The 21,172-nt window shown below is 47.7% G+C and overlaps 1 protein-coding gene across 2 annotated transcripts in view; it reads right to left on the bottom strand.

Moving 5' to 3' along the window:
- Positions 1–21,172, bottom strand: part of GPR137B (G protein-coupled receptor 137B) — a 51,214-nt gene that overhangs the window by 13,520 nt on the left and 16,522 nt on the right. For both annotated transcript variants that reach the window (XM_077811843.1, XM_077811844.1), the window contains exon 3: positions 408–630. In XM_077811843.1, the coding sequence (XP_077667969.1) occupies positions 408–630 (223 nt within the window). The remainder of the gene's footprint in view (positions 1–407; positions 631–21,172) is intronic.

Genomic DNA, 21,172 nt, shown 5'->3' with positions numbered 1-21,172 from the left:
GACTTAAAGTAAATTGACAGACTGAGGGAGCCCAAAGGTGCTCTTCAACTATCTACATATAGCAGCACTGAAATGCAGCTGTGTTTGAGGTGGAGGACAGCAGCCAACTGAAATATAGCTGAGGTATGTGATAAATTCTGGCCAATGACAACTTCTGCAAACTCTTATTTAAAGTGCTATGGCATCTTTAGTAACAATGCAGAGCAGAAAGCATCTTGGTAAACTACATGGTATTCAATTGATCTGTTTTAGAAGGAAGAAAGGCTAAGTTGAAATTCCTGGAATTAATATCCTTGGTTGCAGAGTCTAAAGAATTTTTTAAACCTGAGTCTCGTTCCACTAAATTGTCTCCTTTGACCAAAACTATTCTTAAGTAAGATTTAAATGATCTCTAAAATGTACTTTACCTTGGATTCCAAGTAAATGTTGGCTAAAGACATCTTGGAAATCTTATACAGACAGATGGAGAGTGAGATGGCACACAGAACAAACAATGTGTCATTAATTGCCACCCGGACAGAGACAATGACTTTCCTCTCTGAATTCTCTGTTCTCACCAACACAGCACACGTTAAATTCACCAAGAGGAAGAGGAGACTGATGAAGAGAGAAGCCAGATAGAGAGGCAACCTGGAGAGGGAAAAACAGGCTTTTAGAACTACTGTTTAGCAAGTGTCAGCAGTGTGCTTGAAGCTGCACATAGAGCAAGGGAAGATACTGTCCCTGTGTCAAGGCTGTCACAGCTGACACACAGAGCAGTTACACCAAACTGATTCAGAATGCTCTACGTGGCCTTGAGGATGATTACAGTTGATTTCACAACTATTTTTAAAATCCAGAATAAACTGATATTCAAGCCATATACTTACTTGTAAGGGATAAAGCATGAAAGATGGGGCAGTCTTAACACATACGGGAGAAAAGCATGTATAAGACAAATGTAATATAGACAGATCTTTACATCTGTTTTAAACGGATGTGTTTACTTTGCTAGGCTCTTCACATCATATCTCTGGGGAATCCCTCTGACCATTCAACCAGACTCAGTGTGCGTGAGGAAGCCATTGTTAGCTGAACGGTCGAGCTGTGTGGAATGCTATGGCTTTAGGCCTGGGTGTTGTACACACTCAATACCATGAGTAGAACCACTGACTACCCATTTTTTAAAGTCATATTTTGTATCAAATACAGGAAGCCCTTTTTAAAGTCTAAAAGCCATGAGGCAGCTGGCTACTAAACGCTGCTTTCTCCTCCCCCAAATATCTTTGTCACATGCAGCTTCTTTGAGGGAACATTCAAAATTCTAAATATGAAAACCTGGGGCTGGCTTGGCACCTTGCAACCCGCTCCAAGTGAAGGGCAGCACATAGCTGCACTGCCCCACCTCAAGAGCAGAGCAAGGCCTGAACGGCGAGTCTGAGAGCTGTCCACTCCTCAGTCATCCAGTGAGGAGAGGGGGGTAGCAACTTGGCAGCAGGTGCTTTGCTCTCCCTCTTCTCCACACATCTCCAATGTTGCAACGCAAAGTCCATGCAGAAGGATAAGGATGCTCCTTATGCTCCTTTACTCCCATATGCAGTAGCAGAGCCAAGATCACAATCGGTCTCAGAATTTAAAAAAATAAGCAAAAGTGTTACCATTCTTATTGATTACTTATTTCAGTATTGTCAGGTTTTGTTAAGAGTTACTAACCTAGGCCAATAGAGAAGCCATTCAGGTGAGTTTGCAGTCCATCTTGCGGTCTGCTTGGAAGTTTGGCCTGGGGTTGGGATATATGCCCAGGTTCTCTTTTGAGTAATCTAAATTCAGTCTGTAAAGAATAGTTTTGCCCACCTACACAGCAGTGGAAAATATTGCCCCAAAAGGTTAATAGTGTGTAATTTATGAATCATGAGTAGGGCTGCAGGTTTGTCATGGTGTTAGAAATGTCACAGATACCAGGATATTTCTGTTTGTCTGTGCGACTTTTCTTTGTGTCTGTGATTTTAATGAAGCGGTATTTCCCAAATGGTGGGTTGTGACCCAGGAGTGCATCACAGGTAGGTTTTAAGGGTCACCAGCATGGTGCAGAGGGGAGGACTGGGAATTGGGCAGGGCTGGAAAGCTAGCTTGCCCCTTAGTAACCGCACAGTGGCAACACCTGTCCCAAAGGACTGGCCCAGCTCCCCCACTCTCAGCATTGTGTCCTGGCACATGAGGTTGCTGTGCCATTTACTCAGATTTAACACATCTGCCTTACCCACCCCCCACCTCCACCCCATCATGAGGCAGGGGCAGCTAGGCCAAACCTGAGCAGTGCTGTGACCCTGTGCACCAGGCCATAACACTCAGAGCAGGGAGCAAGAGCCAAACCCAGCCCCATGGGACAGGAGCTGCCATTGCAGAGTGAGTGCAGGGCAGGGGTCACTCTGCAACACCCTTCACCCCAGGCCAGGATTAGAGGTGTGGTGCCAGGGTGCTGCTGTGGCTGGTCAGTGCCCCGCTGGCAGGGCGAAGAGGAGGGGAGGGGAGGATTTACGTGTCCTGCATTTAAAGAAGTAGAGTTGAATGTTCATAGCTGTGACTTTACATACCACTTCCTCCTAAACGTGGCATTTCCTGAATTTACCATGGTTGCTCTGTGATTTTTATTTTTTAAATAGAAAAGGTCATGACAAATCTGCAGCCCTGATCATGATATAAAACTAAAGCACTGTTAGCTCATTTCAAAACGAGTCAGTGCTCCCTTTTGCCAGAACTGGTAATTGGAAAAGAAAGGGTGCTTCCCTGAAAGCCTTTTTATATGTAACAGGGAGAACTGAAAGAACCTAAAGCCACTACTTATGTTTATGAATCAATCCCATTTTTTCCAGTTACATTCTGCAGTTAGCATGGATGGCCTGGGGTGGAAATTACCCCTCAGAAGGAAGATAGTGCTCACTGTGAACCTTTAAGGATAGGGTATTTTCATTAATGCTATTTATAGATCAAATTCCAGCCTGCAGAAGGTTTTAGGGTGAACATTCTGAAACATCTCCATCATACCCCACAAAATAATGTCAGGGGCACGTTAGTCCTGAAGCTTTTATCTTTCACATAAATGAATTGGTCTGAAGAATTATGCTCTCTGTTCTAGTGATTGTAACTTTATGAATAAAATGTAAGCCAGGTCGCAAAAGGCTTTAAGCGATGGGCATGCCTGTTCCTTCTCCTCCCCTACCATTTCTCAATGCATGGCCCCCAACACAAAGTACTCTGCTCTTCTAGCTCAGATTAGGAAAACTATTTCCCTCAAAGGTGATGCTCTTAAATTCTACCCACAAGCCACCATTCACAATAGATTGTACAGATGTTCCAAATGTGATCATGCATGTTCTCTGAGTTCCTTTGGCTCAGCTCCCTTGCAGTGGGGTCTGAAAACTCCCATGCCTGTATGCTGTGCTAGGCTTCTTGTGCTTCAGTGATGCTTGTATGCCCTGCTAGACTTTTTGACCTTGGTTGCCCACTAGAGGGACTGAGATGCGCTCTGGGCTGTACCAGCCTTCTTGCATTTGGATCCTGGACTGGGGGCAGCCAAAAGTGTTGGTACTTTCCTGCCACTCATACAATCCTGATGTCAAGATGAGCTGTAACTCACAGTTTGTACAGCTCTTTATAATATGATCTTCCCTCCCCTTTCTTACATAATTTGAGCAGTGAAATTGACAGGTTTCATGATTTCATAGGAATTTAAGACCAGAAGGGACCAGATGATCCTTTAGATTAACCTCCTGTTCACCACAGGTCTTTACATTTCACCCAGTTACCCAGGTACTGAGCCCAATAACTTTAGTCAAACCAAAGCATTTCAGTCCTCAGCTGACTGAACAGTTCTGACAATTGAAGGGTTCTCACTGCGCCTCTGAATTAGCAACTATTGAAAAGACCGGGGCAGGTTACTCATTTCACAGGTATTGTATGAGGTTCTGAAATTGTGGACAGACACGCTGCATCACTTGTCCTCAAAAACATGAACGGAGGGTATCTCAGCAACCACAGCAGCTAGAGACTTAATTTTGGTTAATGAAAGCTTAGAGACCAGTGAACAAGAGGGCAGTGTGGAAGAGGTGCTGCCACATCATACTGCCGCACACTGGTCCAGTCCAAGCCTTGAGTCCCATGGCATATCATCTATTCAAATGGCAAGATAAAACAGAAATTTCATGGGCAACATGACTGTTTATCTCCCTTGGGGATTTCCAAATGCTGGATCTCAGTATTGTATCAGCTCAGCCTCTTCCCATGGACCCCCTTGTGGCCAGGGATGATGGTGCAGTGTTTTATCTCAGTTTACCCTCTTGGTTCCTCAGTAACTCACAAAGAGGCTTTCACAAGTCCAGTAATAGCTCTTGTTGGAGCTTTTATAAAACAAAGTTCCAAAATAAACAAAAAAAGGCCCTTGAACCCAGCTGTAATCTGGGCTCAGTCCCTCCTCCCTGAGAAACCGCCTCTTCCTCTGTTCCCTAAATCTCAGGAAAAGACACAAGGCCTGGTCTAGCTTCTTTGTCTTCTCCCCACAAGGAAAACCAAGCTTCTAGCTCAGGGGTCAGCGACCTTTCAGAAGTGGTGTGCTGAGTCTTCATTTATTCACTTTAATTTAAGGTTTCACGTGCTAGTAATACATTTTAACATTTTTAGAAGGTCTCTCTCTATAAGTCAATATATTATATAACTAAACTATTGTCGTATGTAAACAAGGTTTACAAAATGTTTAAGAAGCTTCATTTAAAATTAAATTAAAATGCTGATCTTATGCCGCCGGCCTGCTCAGCCTGCTGCCAGCCTGGGGTTCCATTCACTTAGGCCGGCAGCGGGCTGAGCGGGGCTGGCGACCAGGACCCTGGCTGGCAAGAGGCTGGCAGCCAGAACCCCAGACCGGCAGTGGGCTGAGCGGGGCTGGCGGCCAGGACCCCAGCTGGTAAGGGGCCAGCAGCCAGAACCCCAGACCGGCAGTGGGCTGAGCGGGGCCGGCGGCCGGGACCCCAGACCAGCAGTGAGCTGAGCGGCTCAGCCTGCTGCCAATTAGCCCGCTGCCACTCTGGGGTCCTGGACCTGTCCACATAGAGTAAGTACCTACCTTCTCCCTGGTTCTAGCCATTTTCTTCCTCTCTCTGCACTGAGATGAGGGTCGGAGTGCGCCGAGAACAGGGCTGGGGGTGAAGGAGCAGGCTGGGGGTTGGGGTGCAGGGTCTGGCCAGGAGCTAGAATGAGGGAGGGGGCTCAGGGTTGGGGCAGGAGGTTTGGGTGTGGAGTGCTTACCTGGGCAGCTCCCATTTGGTGTGAGGGGTGCAGGTGGGAATGTGGGGTGTGTGTGTGCAGGAGCTCCCATTTGGTGCTAAGGGTGGGGGTCGGGATGTGGGGGATAGAAGAGTCAGGGCATGGGGTGTGAGGGGGCTGGGTATGTGTGGGGTTGCAGGAGTCAGGACTGGGGTTGTGGGGGGGTGCAGGGGTGAGGGCAGAAGGCTGGGAGTGTGTGAGAGGGGTGCAGGGGTCAGGGCAGAGGGCTGGGGGTGTGTGAGGGGGGTGCAGGGGTCAGGGCAGAGGGCTGGGGATGTGGGCTAGGGTTGTGGGGGTGTTCCCAGCCCCCTGCCCTGACCACCTCACGGCAGGGGGCTGGAGGGGATACGCCGATTCCACCCCCTTCCCCAAGATCCCCGGAGCAGAGAGCTGCTGCAGCTCTGCTTTTCCCTGTCCCCCTCCATAGCAAGGGCCGTCAACTGATCGGCTGCAGGGAGGGAGAGGAGGAGGGGCAGGAACCCAGCACGCTGGGGGAAGAGGCGGGAGGAGGGGGAAGCTTGCCTGCCCTGCAAAGAGAGAGTGGGGCGTGGGGGGCAGAGAAGAGCAGGTCGGGCAGGATTTTTAATGGCATGCTGCTGTCTGCCAGGGTCCGGCAGACAGCAGTGTGCCATTAAAAATTGGCTCGCATGCTGTCTTTGGCATGTGTGCCATAGGTTGCTGACCCCTGATCTAGCAGGTTCTTTCTACCCAGCCCCAACTTCAGGGACCACTGCAGGAGACATTATTTTTCCTTGCACCTTCACTCTACAACAGGGGTGGCCAACCTGAACTTGAGAAGGAGCCAGAATTTACCAATGTACATCGCCAAAGAGCCACAGTAATACATCAGCAGCCCCCCATCAACGCCCACCCGCCCCCGGCTCCCAGCACCTCCCACCCACCGGCAGCCCCACCAATCAGTGCCTCCCTCTCCCTCTCTGCACCTCCCGATCAGCTGTTTCATGGCGTGCAGGAGGCTGGGGGGAGGGGGAGGAGCGAGGGCATGGCAGGCTCACAGGACGGGGTGAGAAGGGGTGGAGTGGGGGCAGGGCCTGTGGCAGAGCCACGGGTTGAGCAATGAGCACCCCCCCGGCACATTGGAAAGTTGGCACCCATAGCTCCAGCCCCGGAGTCGGTGTCTATACAAGGAGCCGCATATTAACTTCTGAAGAGCCGCATGTGGCTCCGGAGCCACAGGTTGGCCGGCCACCCCTCCTCTACAATGTCTTCCTCTGGCTACCCACAGCCTCTGTTTTTCTACTCCCTCAGAGGCCTGGTTTAGTCACAGACCCACTGTTATGTGCATTCTCTCCACCTGGAGAGGCAAATCACCTGCAACACAGCTGAGGACTATCTCCCTCTAGAAGGGCCAGCCACCCAAGACAAGTACATTATTTATGAATGTATAGGATGCCGCCTGTTACCTTATAGTACCTTTCAGTTCTTAAGTATCAACCCAATGTCCATAACCCTGACCTTGAGGTTGGTACATAACTGGGGCTGTGCAACATTTGGGGGCTTTGCTCGGAGAGGGTCCATGCAGATGTTTTCTGTTGCTTCAGTTTCCCTTTGTGCACATTCTTTGAGTTTTGCTTTGAGCGTTTGAGTTCATTTGTTCCGAAAAACTCAAAGCAAAGTTTGGCTAAAACCACCAATTTTGTCTGGTTTAATCACATGAAACTATCAAATTTCATATGTGGTTTCCACGAGAAACCATAAATTGCCTGAGACCTGCTGGTAACAGCCTAAGCTCACAGAAAGGTGAGTTTGGCTTAAGCGTTCTCTTTGGCTATGTCTACACTACGAAATTAGGTCGAATTCATAGAAGTCAGTTTTGTAGAAAGCGTTTTTATACAGTCGATTGTGTGTGTGTCCACACAAATGCTCTAAGTGTATTTAGTCGGCAGAGTGCGTCCACAGTACTGAGGCAACCGTCGACTTCCGGAGCTTTGCACTGTGGGTGGCTATCCCACAGTTCCCGTAGTCTCCGCCACCCATTTGAATTCTGGGTAGAAATCCCAATGCCTGATGGGGCAAAAGCATTGTCACGGGTGGTTCTGGGTACATATCATCAGGCCCCCCCCTTCCCTTCCTTCCTCCGTGAAAGCAATGGCAGACAATCGTTTTGCGCCTTTTTTCCTGGGTTACCTATGCAGACGCCATACCACAGCAAGCATGGAGCCTGCTCAGCTAACCATCACCGTATGTCTCCTGGGTGCTGGCAGACGTGGTACTGCATTGCTATACAGCAGCAGCTCATTGCCTTTTGACTGGTATGACTGGTAGCCATCGTCGCCGTACTCCAGGGTGCTTTTTTAGCCGACCTCGGTGAGGTCGGTCAGGGGCGCCTAGGCAAACATGGGAGTGACTCAGCCAGGTCATTTCCCTTTGAAGTTTCATCTCATGGTGATTCAGTCCTGCCGGCAGTTCTCCTGCACCGTCTTCTAATGAGCAGCCAGGAGACGACAATGGCCAGCAGTCATACCGCACCGTCTGCTGCCAGCAAGATGTATAAAGATAGATGAAGTGGATCAAAACAAGAAAAAGACCAGATTTGTTTTGTATTCATTTTCTCCTCCCTCCCTCTCTCTGTGAAATCAACAGCCTGCTAAACCCAGGGTTTTGAGTTCTAGCCTTGAGGGGGCCATTCTGTTTCTCCTTGATGCAAAGCCACCCCCTTTGTTGATTTTAATTCCCTGTAAGCCAACCTTGTAAGCCATGTTGTCAGTCACCCCTCCCTCTGTCAGAGCAATGGCAGTCAATTGTTTCACGCCTTTTTTCAGCGCAGACGCCATAGCACTGGGAACATGGAGCCCACTCAGATCACCGCAGCAATTATGAGCACTATAAACACCGCATGCGTTATCCAGCAGGATATGCAGAACCATAACCTGCAAGAAAAGCAAAACCAGGCGAGGAGGAGGCGACTGCAGCACGGTGACAAGAGTGATGAGGACATGGACATAGACATCTCACAAAGTACGGGCCCCTGCAACGTGCACATCATGGTGTCAATCGGGCAGGTTCATGGCGTGGAACGCTGATTCTGGGCCCGGGAAACAAGCACAGACTGGTGGGACTGCATAGTGTTGTGGGTCTGGGACGATTCCCAGTGGCTGCGAAACTTTTGCATGCATAAGGGCACTTTCATGGAACTTTGTGACTTGCTTTCCCCTGCCCTGAAGCACAAGAATACCAAGATGAGAGCAGCCCTCACAGTTGAGAAGCGAGTGACGATAGCCCTGTGGCAGCTTGCAATGCCAGACAGCTACTGGTCAGTCGGTAATCAATTTGGAGTGGGCAAATCTACTGCGGGGGCTGCTGTGATGCAAGTAGCCAACGCTATCACTGAGCTGCTGATATCAAGGGTAGTGACTCTGGGAAATGTGCAGGTCATAGTGGATGGCTTTGCTGCAATGGTATTCCCTAACTGTGGTGGGGCCATAGACGGAACCCATATCCCTATCTTGGCACCGGAGCACCAAGGCAGCGAGTACATAAACCAAAAGGGGTACTAATCAATGGTGCTGCAAGCACTGGTGGATCACAAGGGACATTTCACCAACATCAACGTGGGATGGCCGGGAAAGGTACATGACGCTCACATCTTCAGGAATTCTGGTCTGTTTCAACAGCTGCAGCAAGGGACTTACTTTCCAGACCAGAAAAATAACCATTGGGGATGTTGAAATGCCTTTAGTTATCCTTGGGGACCCAGCCTACCCCTTAATGCCATGGCTCATGAAGCCATGCACAGGCACCCTAGACAGTAATCAGGAGCTGTTCAACTATAGGCTGAGCAAGTGCAGAATGGTGGTAGAATGTGCATTTGGGCATTTAAAAGCACGCTGACGCAGTTTACTGACTCGGTTAGACCTCAGCAAAACCAATGCTGAAATGAATTTGTTAGTCTCTAAGGTGCCACAAGTACTCCTTTTCGAATATTCCCATTGTTATTACTGCTTGCTGTGTGCTCCACAATATCTGTGAGAGTATGGGGGAGATGTTTATGGTGGGGTGGGAGGTTGAGGCAAATTGCCTGGCCGCTGATTATGCGCAGCCAGACACCAGGGCGGTTAGAAGAGCACAGGAGGGTGCGGTGCGCATCAGAGAAGCTTTGAAAACAAGTTTCAGGAATGGCCAGGCTACGGTGTGAAAGTTCTGTTTGTTTCTCCTTGATGGAACGTCCCCCGCCCCGACCCCGACTCTACTTTCCTGTAAGCTAAGCACCCGCCCCTCCCACCTTCGATCACCACTTGCAGAGGCAATGAAGTCATTGTTGCTTCACATTCATGCATTCTTTATTTATTCAAATCACACAAATAGGGGGATAACTGCCAAGGTAGCCCGGGAGGTGTGGTGGAGGAGGGAAGGACAAGACTACACAGCACTTTAAAACTTATTGAATGCCAGCCTTCTGTTGCTTGGGCAATCCTCTGGGATGGAGTGGCTGGGAGGTCCCCGCACCGTGTTCTTGGGCATCTGGGTGAAGAGGCTATGGAACTTGGGGAGGAGGGTGGTTGGTTACACAGGGGCTGTAGCGGCAGTCTGTGCTCCTGCTGCCTTTCCTGCAGCTCAACCATATCCTGGAGCATATGAGTTTGATCCTCCAGCAGCATGAGCATGGACTCCTGCCTTCTTTCAGCAAGCTGACACCACCTACCATCTTCAGCTCACCACCTCTCCTCGCAGTCAAATTGTGTTTTCCTGCACTCTGAGATTGTCTGCCTCCACGTATTTTGCTGTGCTCTGTCAGTGTGGGAACACAGCATGAGGTCAGAGAACATTTAATCACAAGTGCTGTTTTTTTGCCGTCTAATCTTCGCTAGCCTCTGGGAAGGAGAAACATATGCAGCTGGTGGAGGGAAAAAAAAGGGAGAGTGGTAGTTAAAAAGACACTGTCATAAATATAAGGGGAAGGGTAAACCCCTTTGAAATTCCTCCTGGCCAGGGGAAAGCTCCTCTCACCTGTAAAGGGTTAAGAAGCTAAAGGTAACCTCGCTGGCACCTGACCAAAATGACCAATGAGGAGACAAGATACTTTCAAAAGCTGGGAGGAGGGAGAGAAACAAAGGGTCTGTGTCTGTCTGTATGCTGCTTTTGCCAGGGACAGAACAGGAATGGAGTCTTAGAACTTTTAGTAAGTAATCTAGCTAGGTATGTGTTAGATTATGATTTCTTTAAATGGCTGAGAAAAGAATTGTGCTGAATAGAATAACTATTTCTGTCTGTGTATCTTTTTTGTAACTTAAGGTTTTGCCTAGAGGGGTTCTCTATGTTTTTGAATCTAATTACCCTGTAAGATATCTACCATCCTGATTTTACAGGGGGGATTTCTTTATTTCTATTTACTTCTATTTTCTATTAAAAGTCTTCTTGTAAAAAACTGAATGCTTTTTCATTGTTCTCAGATCCAAGGGTTTGGGTCTGTGGTCACCTATGCAAATTGGTGAGGCTTTTTACCAAACCTTGTCCAGGAAGTGGGGTGCAGGGTTTTGGGAAGTATTTTGGGGGGAAGGACGCGTCCAAACAGCTCTTCCCCAGTAACCAGTATTAGTTTGGTGGTGGTAGCGGCCATTCCAAGGACAACGGGTGGAATACTTTGTACCTTGGGGAAGTTTTGACCTAAGCTGGTAAAGATAAGCTTAGGAGGTTTTTCATGCAGGTCCCCACATCTGTACCCTAGAGTTCAGAGTGGGGGAGGAACCTTGACATGGTGGCATAGTGGTGGGATTAACCTGAAATCATTTTGAGATCCAGTTGAGATTTTTTGAACTAGAAATACAGATTTTAAAAAGGAATTTTTTTTTCCTGTGGCTTTGAAGCAGCTTTGAAACTGAAAGCATCTTGGGTTTTCCCTGCTTTGTGGCCAAGCAGAGACAAAAGGGGATTATCTTGTGAATTGCAGGTTTTCTTTGCCTGGAGGCAGGGTACTTAACTCCTGCAGGGAAATTCACAGTCTTCCAACCCAGAGGTTTTTTTTTTTCTTTTCTTCCTAAAAGTAAATAGGGGGTGTGTGTTCTACCCATTTGCTTTTTCTTTGGGCTGGGTAAGCAGGTTTCCAAGTAGTTTGGAGGTTTTTTGCTTTAAGTTGGGCCCAGAACAGAGACAAGGGAATTGTCTTTTTCTGTAGGCTGACAATCACTATCAGAGAATAGGTATTCTATTCCAGCACAGCAAAATTTTACAGCCAAGTTTTGTTTGTTTATTTCTAAACCTCGGGTGTAAAGTTAGTTAAAAACAGAGAGGTTAGAATGACCAAATCCTCAGCTCGACTACAGCTGGAATTAGCCAAATTTCAGGCTGAGGAAAGACAAAGGGAACATGAAAGACAGATAGAACTCATGCGGCTGAAGAAGGAACAAGAAAGGGAGGCAGAACAACACCAAGCGGCTGCTCACAGGAGAGCTATGGAAGCGAGGGACAAAGAACTGGAGGAGAAGGAAAAAGAGAGGAAGTATGTGGAGGAGATGGAGAAGATAAAGGCTCAGCAGAATATCCCAACAAACCCTAGTAATCCTTCTCCAAGTACCACTTCCCATCCCAGAAAGTTCCCCACCTACAAGGCAGGCGATGATACTGAGGCCTTCCTAGAAAACTTCGAAAGGGCCTGCCTTGGATACAACCTCTCTACTGACCAGTACATGGTAGAGCTGAGGCCGCAGCTCAGTGGACCCTTAGCTGAGGTGGCAGCTGAAATGCCTAAAGAACACATGAACAAGTATGAACTGTTTAAATCCAAGGCGAGAGTCAGAATGGGGATAACACCCGAGCAGTCTCGTCGGAGGTTCAGAGCCCTAAGGTGGAAACCAGACATGTCATTTACCCGACATGCCTACCACATTGTGAAACATTGGGATGCCTGGATATCAGGAGCAAGTGTTGAATCTCCAGTAAATTTGCCCTTCCTAATGCAAATGGAACAGTTCTTAGAGGGTGTTCCTGAGGAAATAGAAAGATACATCCTAGATGGGAAACCCAAAACTGTAATCGAGGCAGGAGAGATTGGAGCCAGATGGGTGGAGGTGGCAGAGAAGAAGAAAACTGGTCGCAGTTGGAGCGGAGACCAGAAGGGACCACCCCAGACCACACCCTATTACCGGGGGCCGCCCAAGGCCCCACCTACCTCCCAAAGAACCCTCCAGACCCCTTATCGTCCTGCCACCCCGTTCTCCAGCAACCCTCCTCGCCCCAGTGACCCGTCAGCTGGACGATGTTTTAAATGTAACGAGCTGGGGCATGTAAAGGCCAACTGCCCCAAGAACCCCAACAGATTACAGTTCATTGCACCGGAATCACACCAGAGGTCCACAGGCCCAGATACTTCCCAGATACCCTTAGAGCGGAGGGAAACTGTGAGTGTGGGCGGGAAGAAGGTCACCGCGTGGAGGGACACCGGAGCACAAGTGTCAGCTATCCATGCTTCCTTAGTGGACCCCAATTTAATCAACCCAGAGATCCAAGTGACGATTCAACCCTTCAAGTCCAACTCTTTCAATTTGCCTACAGCCAAGTTGCCTGTCCAGTACAAGGGCTGGTCAGGAATGTGGACTTTTGCAGTCTATGATGATTATCCCATCCCCATGCTGTTGGGGGAAGACTTGGCCAATCATGTGAAGCAGGCCAAGAGGGTGGGAACGGTCACCCGCAGCCAGGCTAAACAAGCCGTGAGGCCTAGCTCTGTTCCGGAAACTGCTATCAGGACCCAGTCAGAGGTGATGGACCTGGACCTTAGGCCAATGTCTGCAACAGCAGTAGTGGATCCAGTCCCAGAGACCCAGACGGAACCAGTCCCAGAACCGGAACCAGCCGAACAACCAACACCAGACCCTGTGTCAGCACTGAATCCAGTACTTGCAACCTCAACACCAGAGGGCCCCACTGAACCTGAACTGGCAGCAGCCGATAACCCTACACAAGAGGCTCAGCCGGAGCCTGAATCCCAACATAGTGCACCAGCGGAGAGCGGTTCACAGTCAACAGAAACAGCTCCATCCCCTATATTGCTTCCAGAGGGACCAAGCCTAGGTCCACAATCCAATGAGGGACTGATGTCTCCAGCATCAAGGGAACAGTTCCAGACCGAACAGGAAGCGGATGAAAGCCTCCAGAGAGCTTGGACAGCGGCACGGAGCAACCCACCGCCTCTCAGCTCTTCTAATCGATCCAGGTTTGTTGTAGAAAGAGGACTTTTATACAAGGAAACTCTTTCTGGTGGACACCAGGAAGACTGGCATCCTCAGAGACAGTTGGTAGTTCCAACTAAATACCGGGCCAAGCTCTTGAGCTTAGCCCACGATCACCCTAGTGGCCATGCTGGGGTGAACAGGACCAAAGACCGTTTGGGGGGGTCATTCCACTGGGAGGGAATGGGCAAGGATGTTTCTACCTATGTCCAGTCTTGTGAGGTGTGCCAAAGAGTGGGAAAACCCCAAGACCAGGTCAAAGCCCCTCTACAACCACTCCCCATCATTGAAGTTCCATTTCAGCGAGTAGCTGTGGATATTCTGGGTCCTTTTCCGAAAAAGACAGCCAGAGGAAAGCAGTACATACTGACTTTCATGGATTTTGCCACCCGATGGCCGGAAGCAGTAGCTCTAAGCCACACCAGGGCTAAAAGTGTATGCCAGGCACTAGCAGACATTTTTGCCAGGGTAGGTTGGCCCTCCGACATCCTCACAGATGCAGGGACTAATTTCCTGGCAGGAACTATGAAAAACCTTTGGGAAGCTCATGGGGTAAATCACTTGGTTGCCACTCCTTACCACCATCAAACAAATGGCATGGTGGAGAAGTTTAATGGAACTTTGGGGGCCATGATACGTAAATTCGTAAATGAGCACTCCAATGATTGGGACCTAGTGTTGCAGCAGCTGCTCTTTGCCTACAGAGCTGTACCACATCCCAGTTTAGGGTTTTCCCCATTTGAACTTGTATATGGCCGTGAGGTTAAGGGGCCATTGCAGTTGGTGAAGCAGCAATGGGAGGGATTTACACCTTCTCCAGGAACTAACATTCTGGACTTTGTAACCAACCTACAAAACACCCTCCGAACCTCTTTAGCCCTTGCTAAAGAAAACTTACAGGATGCTCAAAAAGAGCAAAAAGCCTGGTATGATAAACATGCCAGAGAGCGTTCCTTCAAAGTAGGAGACCAGGTCATGGTCTTAAGGGCGCTCCAGGCCCATAAAATGGAAGCATCGTGGGAAGGGCCATTCATGGTCCAGGAGCGCCTGGGAGCTGTTAATTATCTCATAGCATTCCCCACCTCCAACCGAAAGCCTAAGGTGTACCATATTAATTCTCTAAAGCCCTTTTATTCCAGAGAATTAAAGGTTTGTCAGTTTACAGCCCAGGGAGAAGATGATGCTGAGTGGCCTGAAGGTGTCTACTACGAAGGGAAATGTGCTGGTGGTGTGGAAGAGGTGAACCTCTCCATGACCCTTGGGCGTATGCAGCGACAGCAGATCCAGGAGCTGTGCACTAGCTACGCGCCAACGTTCTCAGCCACCCCAGGACTGACTGAACGGGCATACCACTCCATTGACACAGGTAATGCTCACCCAATTAGGGTCCAACCTTACCGGGTGTCTCCTCAAGCTAAAACTGCTATAGAACGGGAGATCCAGGATATGTTACAGATGGGTGTAATCCGCCCCTCTGAAAGTGCATGGGCATCTCCAGTGGTTCTAGTTCCCAAACCAGATGGGGAAATACGTTTTTGCGTGGACTACCGTAAGCTAAATGCTGTAACTCGCCCAGACAACTATCCAATGCCCCGCACAGATGAACTGTTAGAGAAACTGGGACGGGCCCAGTTCATCTCTACCTTGGACTTAACAAAGGGGTACTGGCAGGTACCGCTAGATGAATCTGCCAAGGAAAGGTCAGCCTTCATCACACATCTCGGGCTGTATGAATTTAATGTACTCCCTTTCGGGCTGCGAAATGCACCCGCCACTTTCCAAAGACTTGTAGATGGTCTCCTAGCGGGATTAGGAGAATATGCAGTCGCCTACCTTGATGATGTGGCCATATTTTCGGATTCCTGGGCAGACCACCTGGAACATCTACAAAAAGTCCTTGAGCGCATAAGGGAGGCAGGACTAACTGTTAAGGCTAAGAAGTGTCAAATAGGCCTAAACAGAGTGACTTACCTTGGACACCAGGTGGGTCAAGGAACTATCAGCCCCCTACAGGCCAAAGTGGATGCTATCCAAAAGTGGCCTGTCCCAAAGTCAAAGAAACAGGTTCAATCCTTCTTAGGCTTGGCTGGTTATTACAGACGATTTGTACCGCACTACAGCCAAATCGCTGCCCCACTGACAGACCTAACCAAAAAGAAACAGCCAAATGCTGTTCAGTGGACCGGAAAGTGTCAGAAGGCCTTTAACAAGCTTAAAGCGACACTCATGTCTGACCCTGTACTAAGGGCCCCAGACTTTGACAAACCGTTCCTAGTAACCACAGATGCATCCGAGCGTGGTGTGGGAGCAGTTTTAATGCAGAAAGGACCTGATCAAGAATTCCACCCTGTAGTGTTTCTCAGCAAAAAACTGTCTGAGAGGGAAAGCAACTGGTCAGTCACTGAAAAAGAATGTTATGCCATTGTCTACGCTCTGGAAAAGCTACGCCCATATGTTTGGGGACGGCGTTTCCACCTGCAGACCGACCATGCTGCACTAAAATGGCTTCACACCGTCAAAGAAACTAACAAAAAACTTCTTCGGTGGAGTTTAGCTCTCCAAGATTTTGATTTCGACATCCAACACATCTCAGGAGCTTCTAACAAAGTGGCTGATGCACTCTCCCGTGAAAGTTTCCCAGAGTCAACTGGTTAAAATCGTCCTTGAGATGTGGAAAATATTGTTAGTCTTTATGTACTTGGTAGTATATTTAGAGATGCATGTGTCTTATTAACTCTGTTTTTCCTAGAGCTCCAGGAAGAAATCCCAGCCAGTGTTTCACCCTAGCTGAGATTTGGGGGGCGTGTCATAAATATAAGGGGAAGGGTAAACCCCTTTGAAATTCCTCCTGGCCAGGGGAAAGCTCCTCTCACCTGTAAAGGGTTAAGAAGCTAAAGGTAACCTCGCTGGCACCTGACCAAAATGACCAATGAGGAGACAAGATACTTTCAAAAGCTGGGAGGAGGGAGAGAAACAAAGGGTCTGTGTCTGTCTGTATGCTGCTTTTGCCAGGGACAGAACAGGAATGGAGTCTTAGAACTTTTAGTAAGTAATCTAGCTAGGTATGTGTTAGATTATGATTTCTTTAAATGGCTGAGAAAAGAATTGTGCTGAATAGAATAACTATTTCTGTCTGTGTATCTTTTTTGTAACTTAAGGTTTTGCCTAGAGGGGTTCTCTATGTTTTTGAATCTAATTACCCTGTAAGATATCTACCATCCTGATTTTACAGGGGGGATTTCTTTATTTCTATTTACTTCTATTTTCTATTAAAAGTCTTCTTGTAAAAAACTGAATGCTTTTTCATTGTTCTCAGATCCAAGGGTTTGGGTCTGTGGTCACCTATGCAAATTGGTGAGGCTTTTTACCAAACCTTGTCCAGGAAGTGGGGTGCAGGGTTTTGGGAAGTATTTTGGGGGGAAGGACGCGTCCAAACAGCTCTTCCCCAGTAACCAGTATTAGTTTGGTGGTGGTAGCGGCCATTCCAAGGACAACGGGTGGAATACTTTGTACCTTGGGGAAGTTTTGACCTAAGCTGGTAAAGATAAGCTTAGGAGGTTTTTCATGCAGGTCCCCACATCTGTACCCTAGAGTTCAGAGTGGGGGAGGAACCTTGACAGACACATTTTATAGAACAATGGGTACACTCTTTTATGGTAAACCTTGCTGTTAACATTACACAGCACATGCGCTTTCATTACAAGGTTGCATTTTGCCTCTTATTGAGGGTATGCCGGTTTGGTGTGAGAGATCACTCACGCAGGGCCAGGCAGCAGAATTCGGCTTGCAGGCAGCCATGGTAAGCCACAGTCTTTTGGCTTCTTTAACCTTCATAACATGTGGGAATGGTTTCCAACATCAGCGCCCTCATTTCCCATACAAAGTAGCAGTTGGGTTGGCCATTAAAATGGGTTGGCAATTTAAAAGGAGGGGCTGCAGTTTCCGGGTTCACGGTCAGTAGAAACCCAATTAACACCCCTTCCTCCCCCCCCTGCCCCCCACACACCCAATTCTCTCGGATGATGGCTTCACCCCTCCCCCCACCACGTGGCTAACAGTGGGGAAGATTTCTGTTCAGCCACAGGCAAACAGCCCAGCAGGAATGGCCACCTCTGAATGTCCACTTACTAAAACCACCCTATTTCAACCAGGTGACCATGAATGATATCACTCTCCTGAGGGTAACACAGAGAGATAAAGAACGGATGTTGTTTGAATGCCAGCAAACACCGAGACCATATGCTACAATGCTTTGTTCTGCAATGATTCCCAACTACGTGCTACTGGCCTGGGGTGGTAAAGTGTCCTACCATGGACTAAGGCTGCCTTCCCCAGAAACCTTTTGCAAAGGCTTTGGCAGTACATCCAGGAGAGCTTTATGGAGCTGTCCCTGGAGGATTTCCGCTCCATCCCCAGACATGTTAACAGACTTTTCCAGTAGCTGTACTGGCCGCGAATGCCAGGGCAAATTAATCATTAAACACGCTTGCTTTTAAAACATGTATAATATTTACAAAGGTACACTCACCAGAGGTCCCTTCTCTGCCTTCAGGGTCCGGGAGCCTGCCTTGGGTGGGTTCAGGGGGTACTGGGTCCAGGTCCAGGGTGATAAACAGATCCTGGCTGTTGGGGAAACTGGTTTCTCTGCTTCCTTGCTGTGAGCTATCATCTTTCTCACCCCCAAAACCCGGTTCCGTGTTGCCTCCCACTCTTTGGACGGAGTCAAAGCACAGGGTTGGGCTAGTGGTGGCTGCACCCCCTAGAACGGCATGCAGCTCATCATAGAAGCGGCATGTCTGGGGCTCTGAACCGGAGCAGCCGTTTGCCTCTCTCGTTTTTTGGTAGGCTTGCCTGAGCGCCTTAATTTTCAGATGGCACTGCTGCAGATCCCCGTTATATCCTCTGTCCTTCATGCCATTGGAGATTTTTTCCAAATATTTTGGCATTTCATCTTTTTGAATGGAGTTCTGCCAGCACGGATTCATCTCCCCATACAGTGATCAAATCCTGTATCTCCCGTTCGGTCCATGCTGGAGCTCTTCAGTGATTCTGAGACTGCATGGTTACCTGTGATGATGAGCTGTGCATGGTGACCTGTGCAGGTGAGTTCACCATGCTGGCCAAACATGAAATGAGATTCAAAAGTTCGCGGGCCTTTTCCTGTATACTTGGCCAGTGCATCTGAGTTGAGAGCACTGTCCAGAGCGGTCACAACTGAGCACTCTGGGATAGCTCCCAGAGGCCAATACCGTCTAATTGCATCCACAGTACCCCAAATTCGACCCAGCAAGGCCAATTTCAGCGCTAATCCCCTCGTCAGGGGTGGAGTAAAGAAATCGATTTTAAGAGCCCTTTAAGTCGAAAAAAAGGGCTTCGTTGTGTGGACAGGTGCAGGGTTAAATTGAGATAAAGCTGCTAAATTCGACCTAAACTCATAGTGTAGACCAGGCCTTTGTAAGAAACCCCAAACCAGGGAAAACGTTTGGTAGTTTTATTACAAACATAACAATGAGCCCCTTTGCCAGAGTGTCTGATACTATTAGAGAGCAGAGGGAAGTTTTCTTTACGTGTATGCTCTGTGAAGGTGGGTTTTATTTATCTTTTTCCCATCTTGAAATCGTATCATTTCTTGATCTATATAAATACAGGGCCTGAGAACACACCCTCTCACAACTGCCTTGTTTATACAGTTATGACATCATCACATCCTGGTTACTTTGTCTTTATAGCAGATATTTTTTTAAACCGATTAAAACTAAAATGAGGAATTCAGTGTTCAGAAATAAGGACAAATCAATCCAGTTAGTACAGATTCCAGTATTACTACAGCTTTGTCTACTCACAAACATTGTACCTCTTTCACTATCCCATTATAATTAAATCAGCACAACCTCCCGAGCATACAGCTATCCTGTACCAGAAGGGGAATAACCTATATCAGTATAGGGCACACTAGGGATTACACCTATCTAGTGATACCCGTGTAAGAAAAAAAGAAAAAAATTCACATTCCTAACCAACACAGTTATTTATACATGTACAAAAACTGGGTGGAGACCATGCCTAAATGTTTTGAATGCAATAGGAAAAAATGTAGTATATGTATGAAGCTGTGTGTTGGGACAGCGTGTGCATGACTCAGGCTGCATGACTTGTCAACACTACAAACGGTTTGCTCGTCTAGCTAAAACTGGTAGAGCTATGCCGGCAGAGCTCCATAGTGTAGGTGCAGCGTATGCTGACAGAAGGAGCCTTTCTGCTAAAACCACCTCCCCCAACGACATTAGCAGTGGCAGCGGAAGCACACTTCAGTTGGCCTTGTTGCATCTACACTGGAGTCTTAGGGTCAGCATGGCTATGGCAGCTAGGGGTTGAGGTTTTCTTCCTCATACTCCTAGTTGACATCGTTATGCTGGCAAAACTGTGTAGTGTAGACTAAGCCTCAGACATATAGTACAGCTATTATGTACTTCAGAATGGAAAGTCTCTAATAACTATCCGCTCGACACAGATGCATTTCTTAAATTATGTAGAAAAATGCACTACTGTAAATATCTGTAGTTGTGGATGAAGTTCAAAGCTTCTGTTTCTCACCTTCAAACCCCTCTGCAACATTATCCTCGTTTACCTCTCTACCTTCATCTTCTCATCACCGGGCTTTGTGCAGCCTCTCTCTTTGCCACACTTTTGTTCACTCTCTGTTCTTATCTTTGCACCTTCTGTGCCAGCTGGTCTCAGCCACGTATCCTCCCTTTCTTCATTTAATTGTCTTCTCAAAAACTACCTGTTTCACACACTGTTCAACCAATATCCATGTTTAGCTGTCTCCTCACCAAGCCTTCCAATTATTGTATTAGTATTCCACCAAACAGCTCTTAAACTCCTGCTCCAGATTATTACCTGTTGAGTTGTATCCATACCAAACCTGAATGTAAGCTTTCCAGGGCAGGAAAAATGTTTTTTCTTTAATGGTCGGTAAAGCACCATGTACTACCAAATGGTAGGGATGCGGACAAACCAAATAACTAGTCAGAAAATACTGTCTTGTTTTAAAACACAAGGTGATGGTGAAATATCAACACAGCAACAGGGCTAGAACTGAAATTTGGTACCATTCTAATATGTTCTAGTCCAAACAGGAATTAATTCTGGCCTGCATTATACAGGAGGGCAGACTAGAGGATCTTTTGTATTACTTTGCGAAAATACAAAGTATAAATACAGTCATCCTTTCTGATTTTATAATCTATGAGATTAGAGTTCCAGGTAATTCCATTTTCTCAGCCTGAGTTGCTATTTTAGCTTGTAAACTCTTCAGGACAGAGGCTGCCTCTCTTACTCTGGTTTCAGAGTAGCAGCCGTATTAGTCTGTATTCGCAAAAAGAAAAGGAGGACTTGCGGCACCTTAGAGACTAACAAATTTATTTGAGCATAAGCTTTCATGAGCTACAGCTCACTTCATCAAATGCATTTCCACTGAATGCATCTGATGAAGTGAGCGGTAGCTCACGAAAGCTTATGCTCAAATAAATTTGTTAGTCTCTAAGGTGCCGCAAGTCCTCCTTTTCTTTTTTCTCTTACTCTGCTTGTACAAGAGTCAGAACAATGGGCCGCAGTCCTGATTGAGGCCTCTGGCTACTGCCTCAATAGAAATTAATTAATTAATCTCTCTCTCAGCTTCTTGGACATCC

Source organism: Eretmochelys imbricata, chromosome 3 (genome assembly GCF_965152235.1).
Source record: "Eretmochelys imbricata isolate rEreImb1 chromosome 3, rEreImb1.hap1, whole genome shotgun sequence".
Classification (NCBI taxonomy): Eukaryota; Metazoa; Chordata; order Testudines; family Cheloniidae; genus Eretmochelys; species Eretmochelys imbricata.
This window is presented reverse-complemented; position numbering and strand designations above follow the sequence as displayed.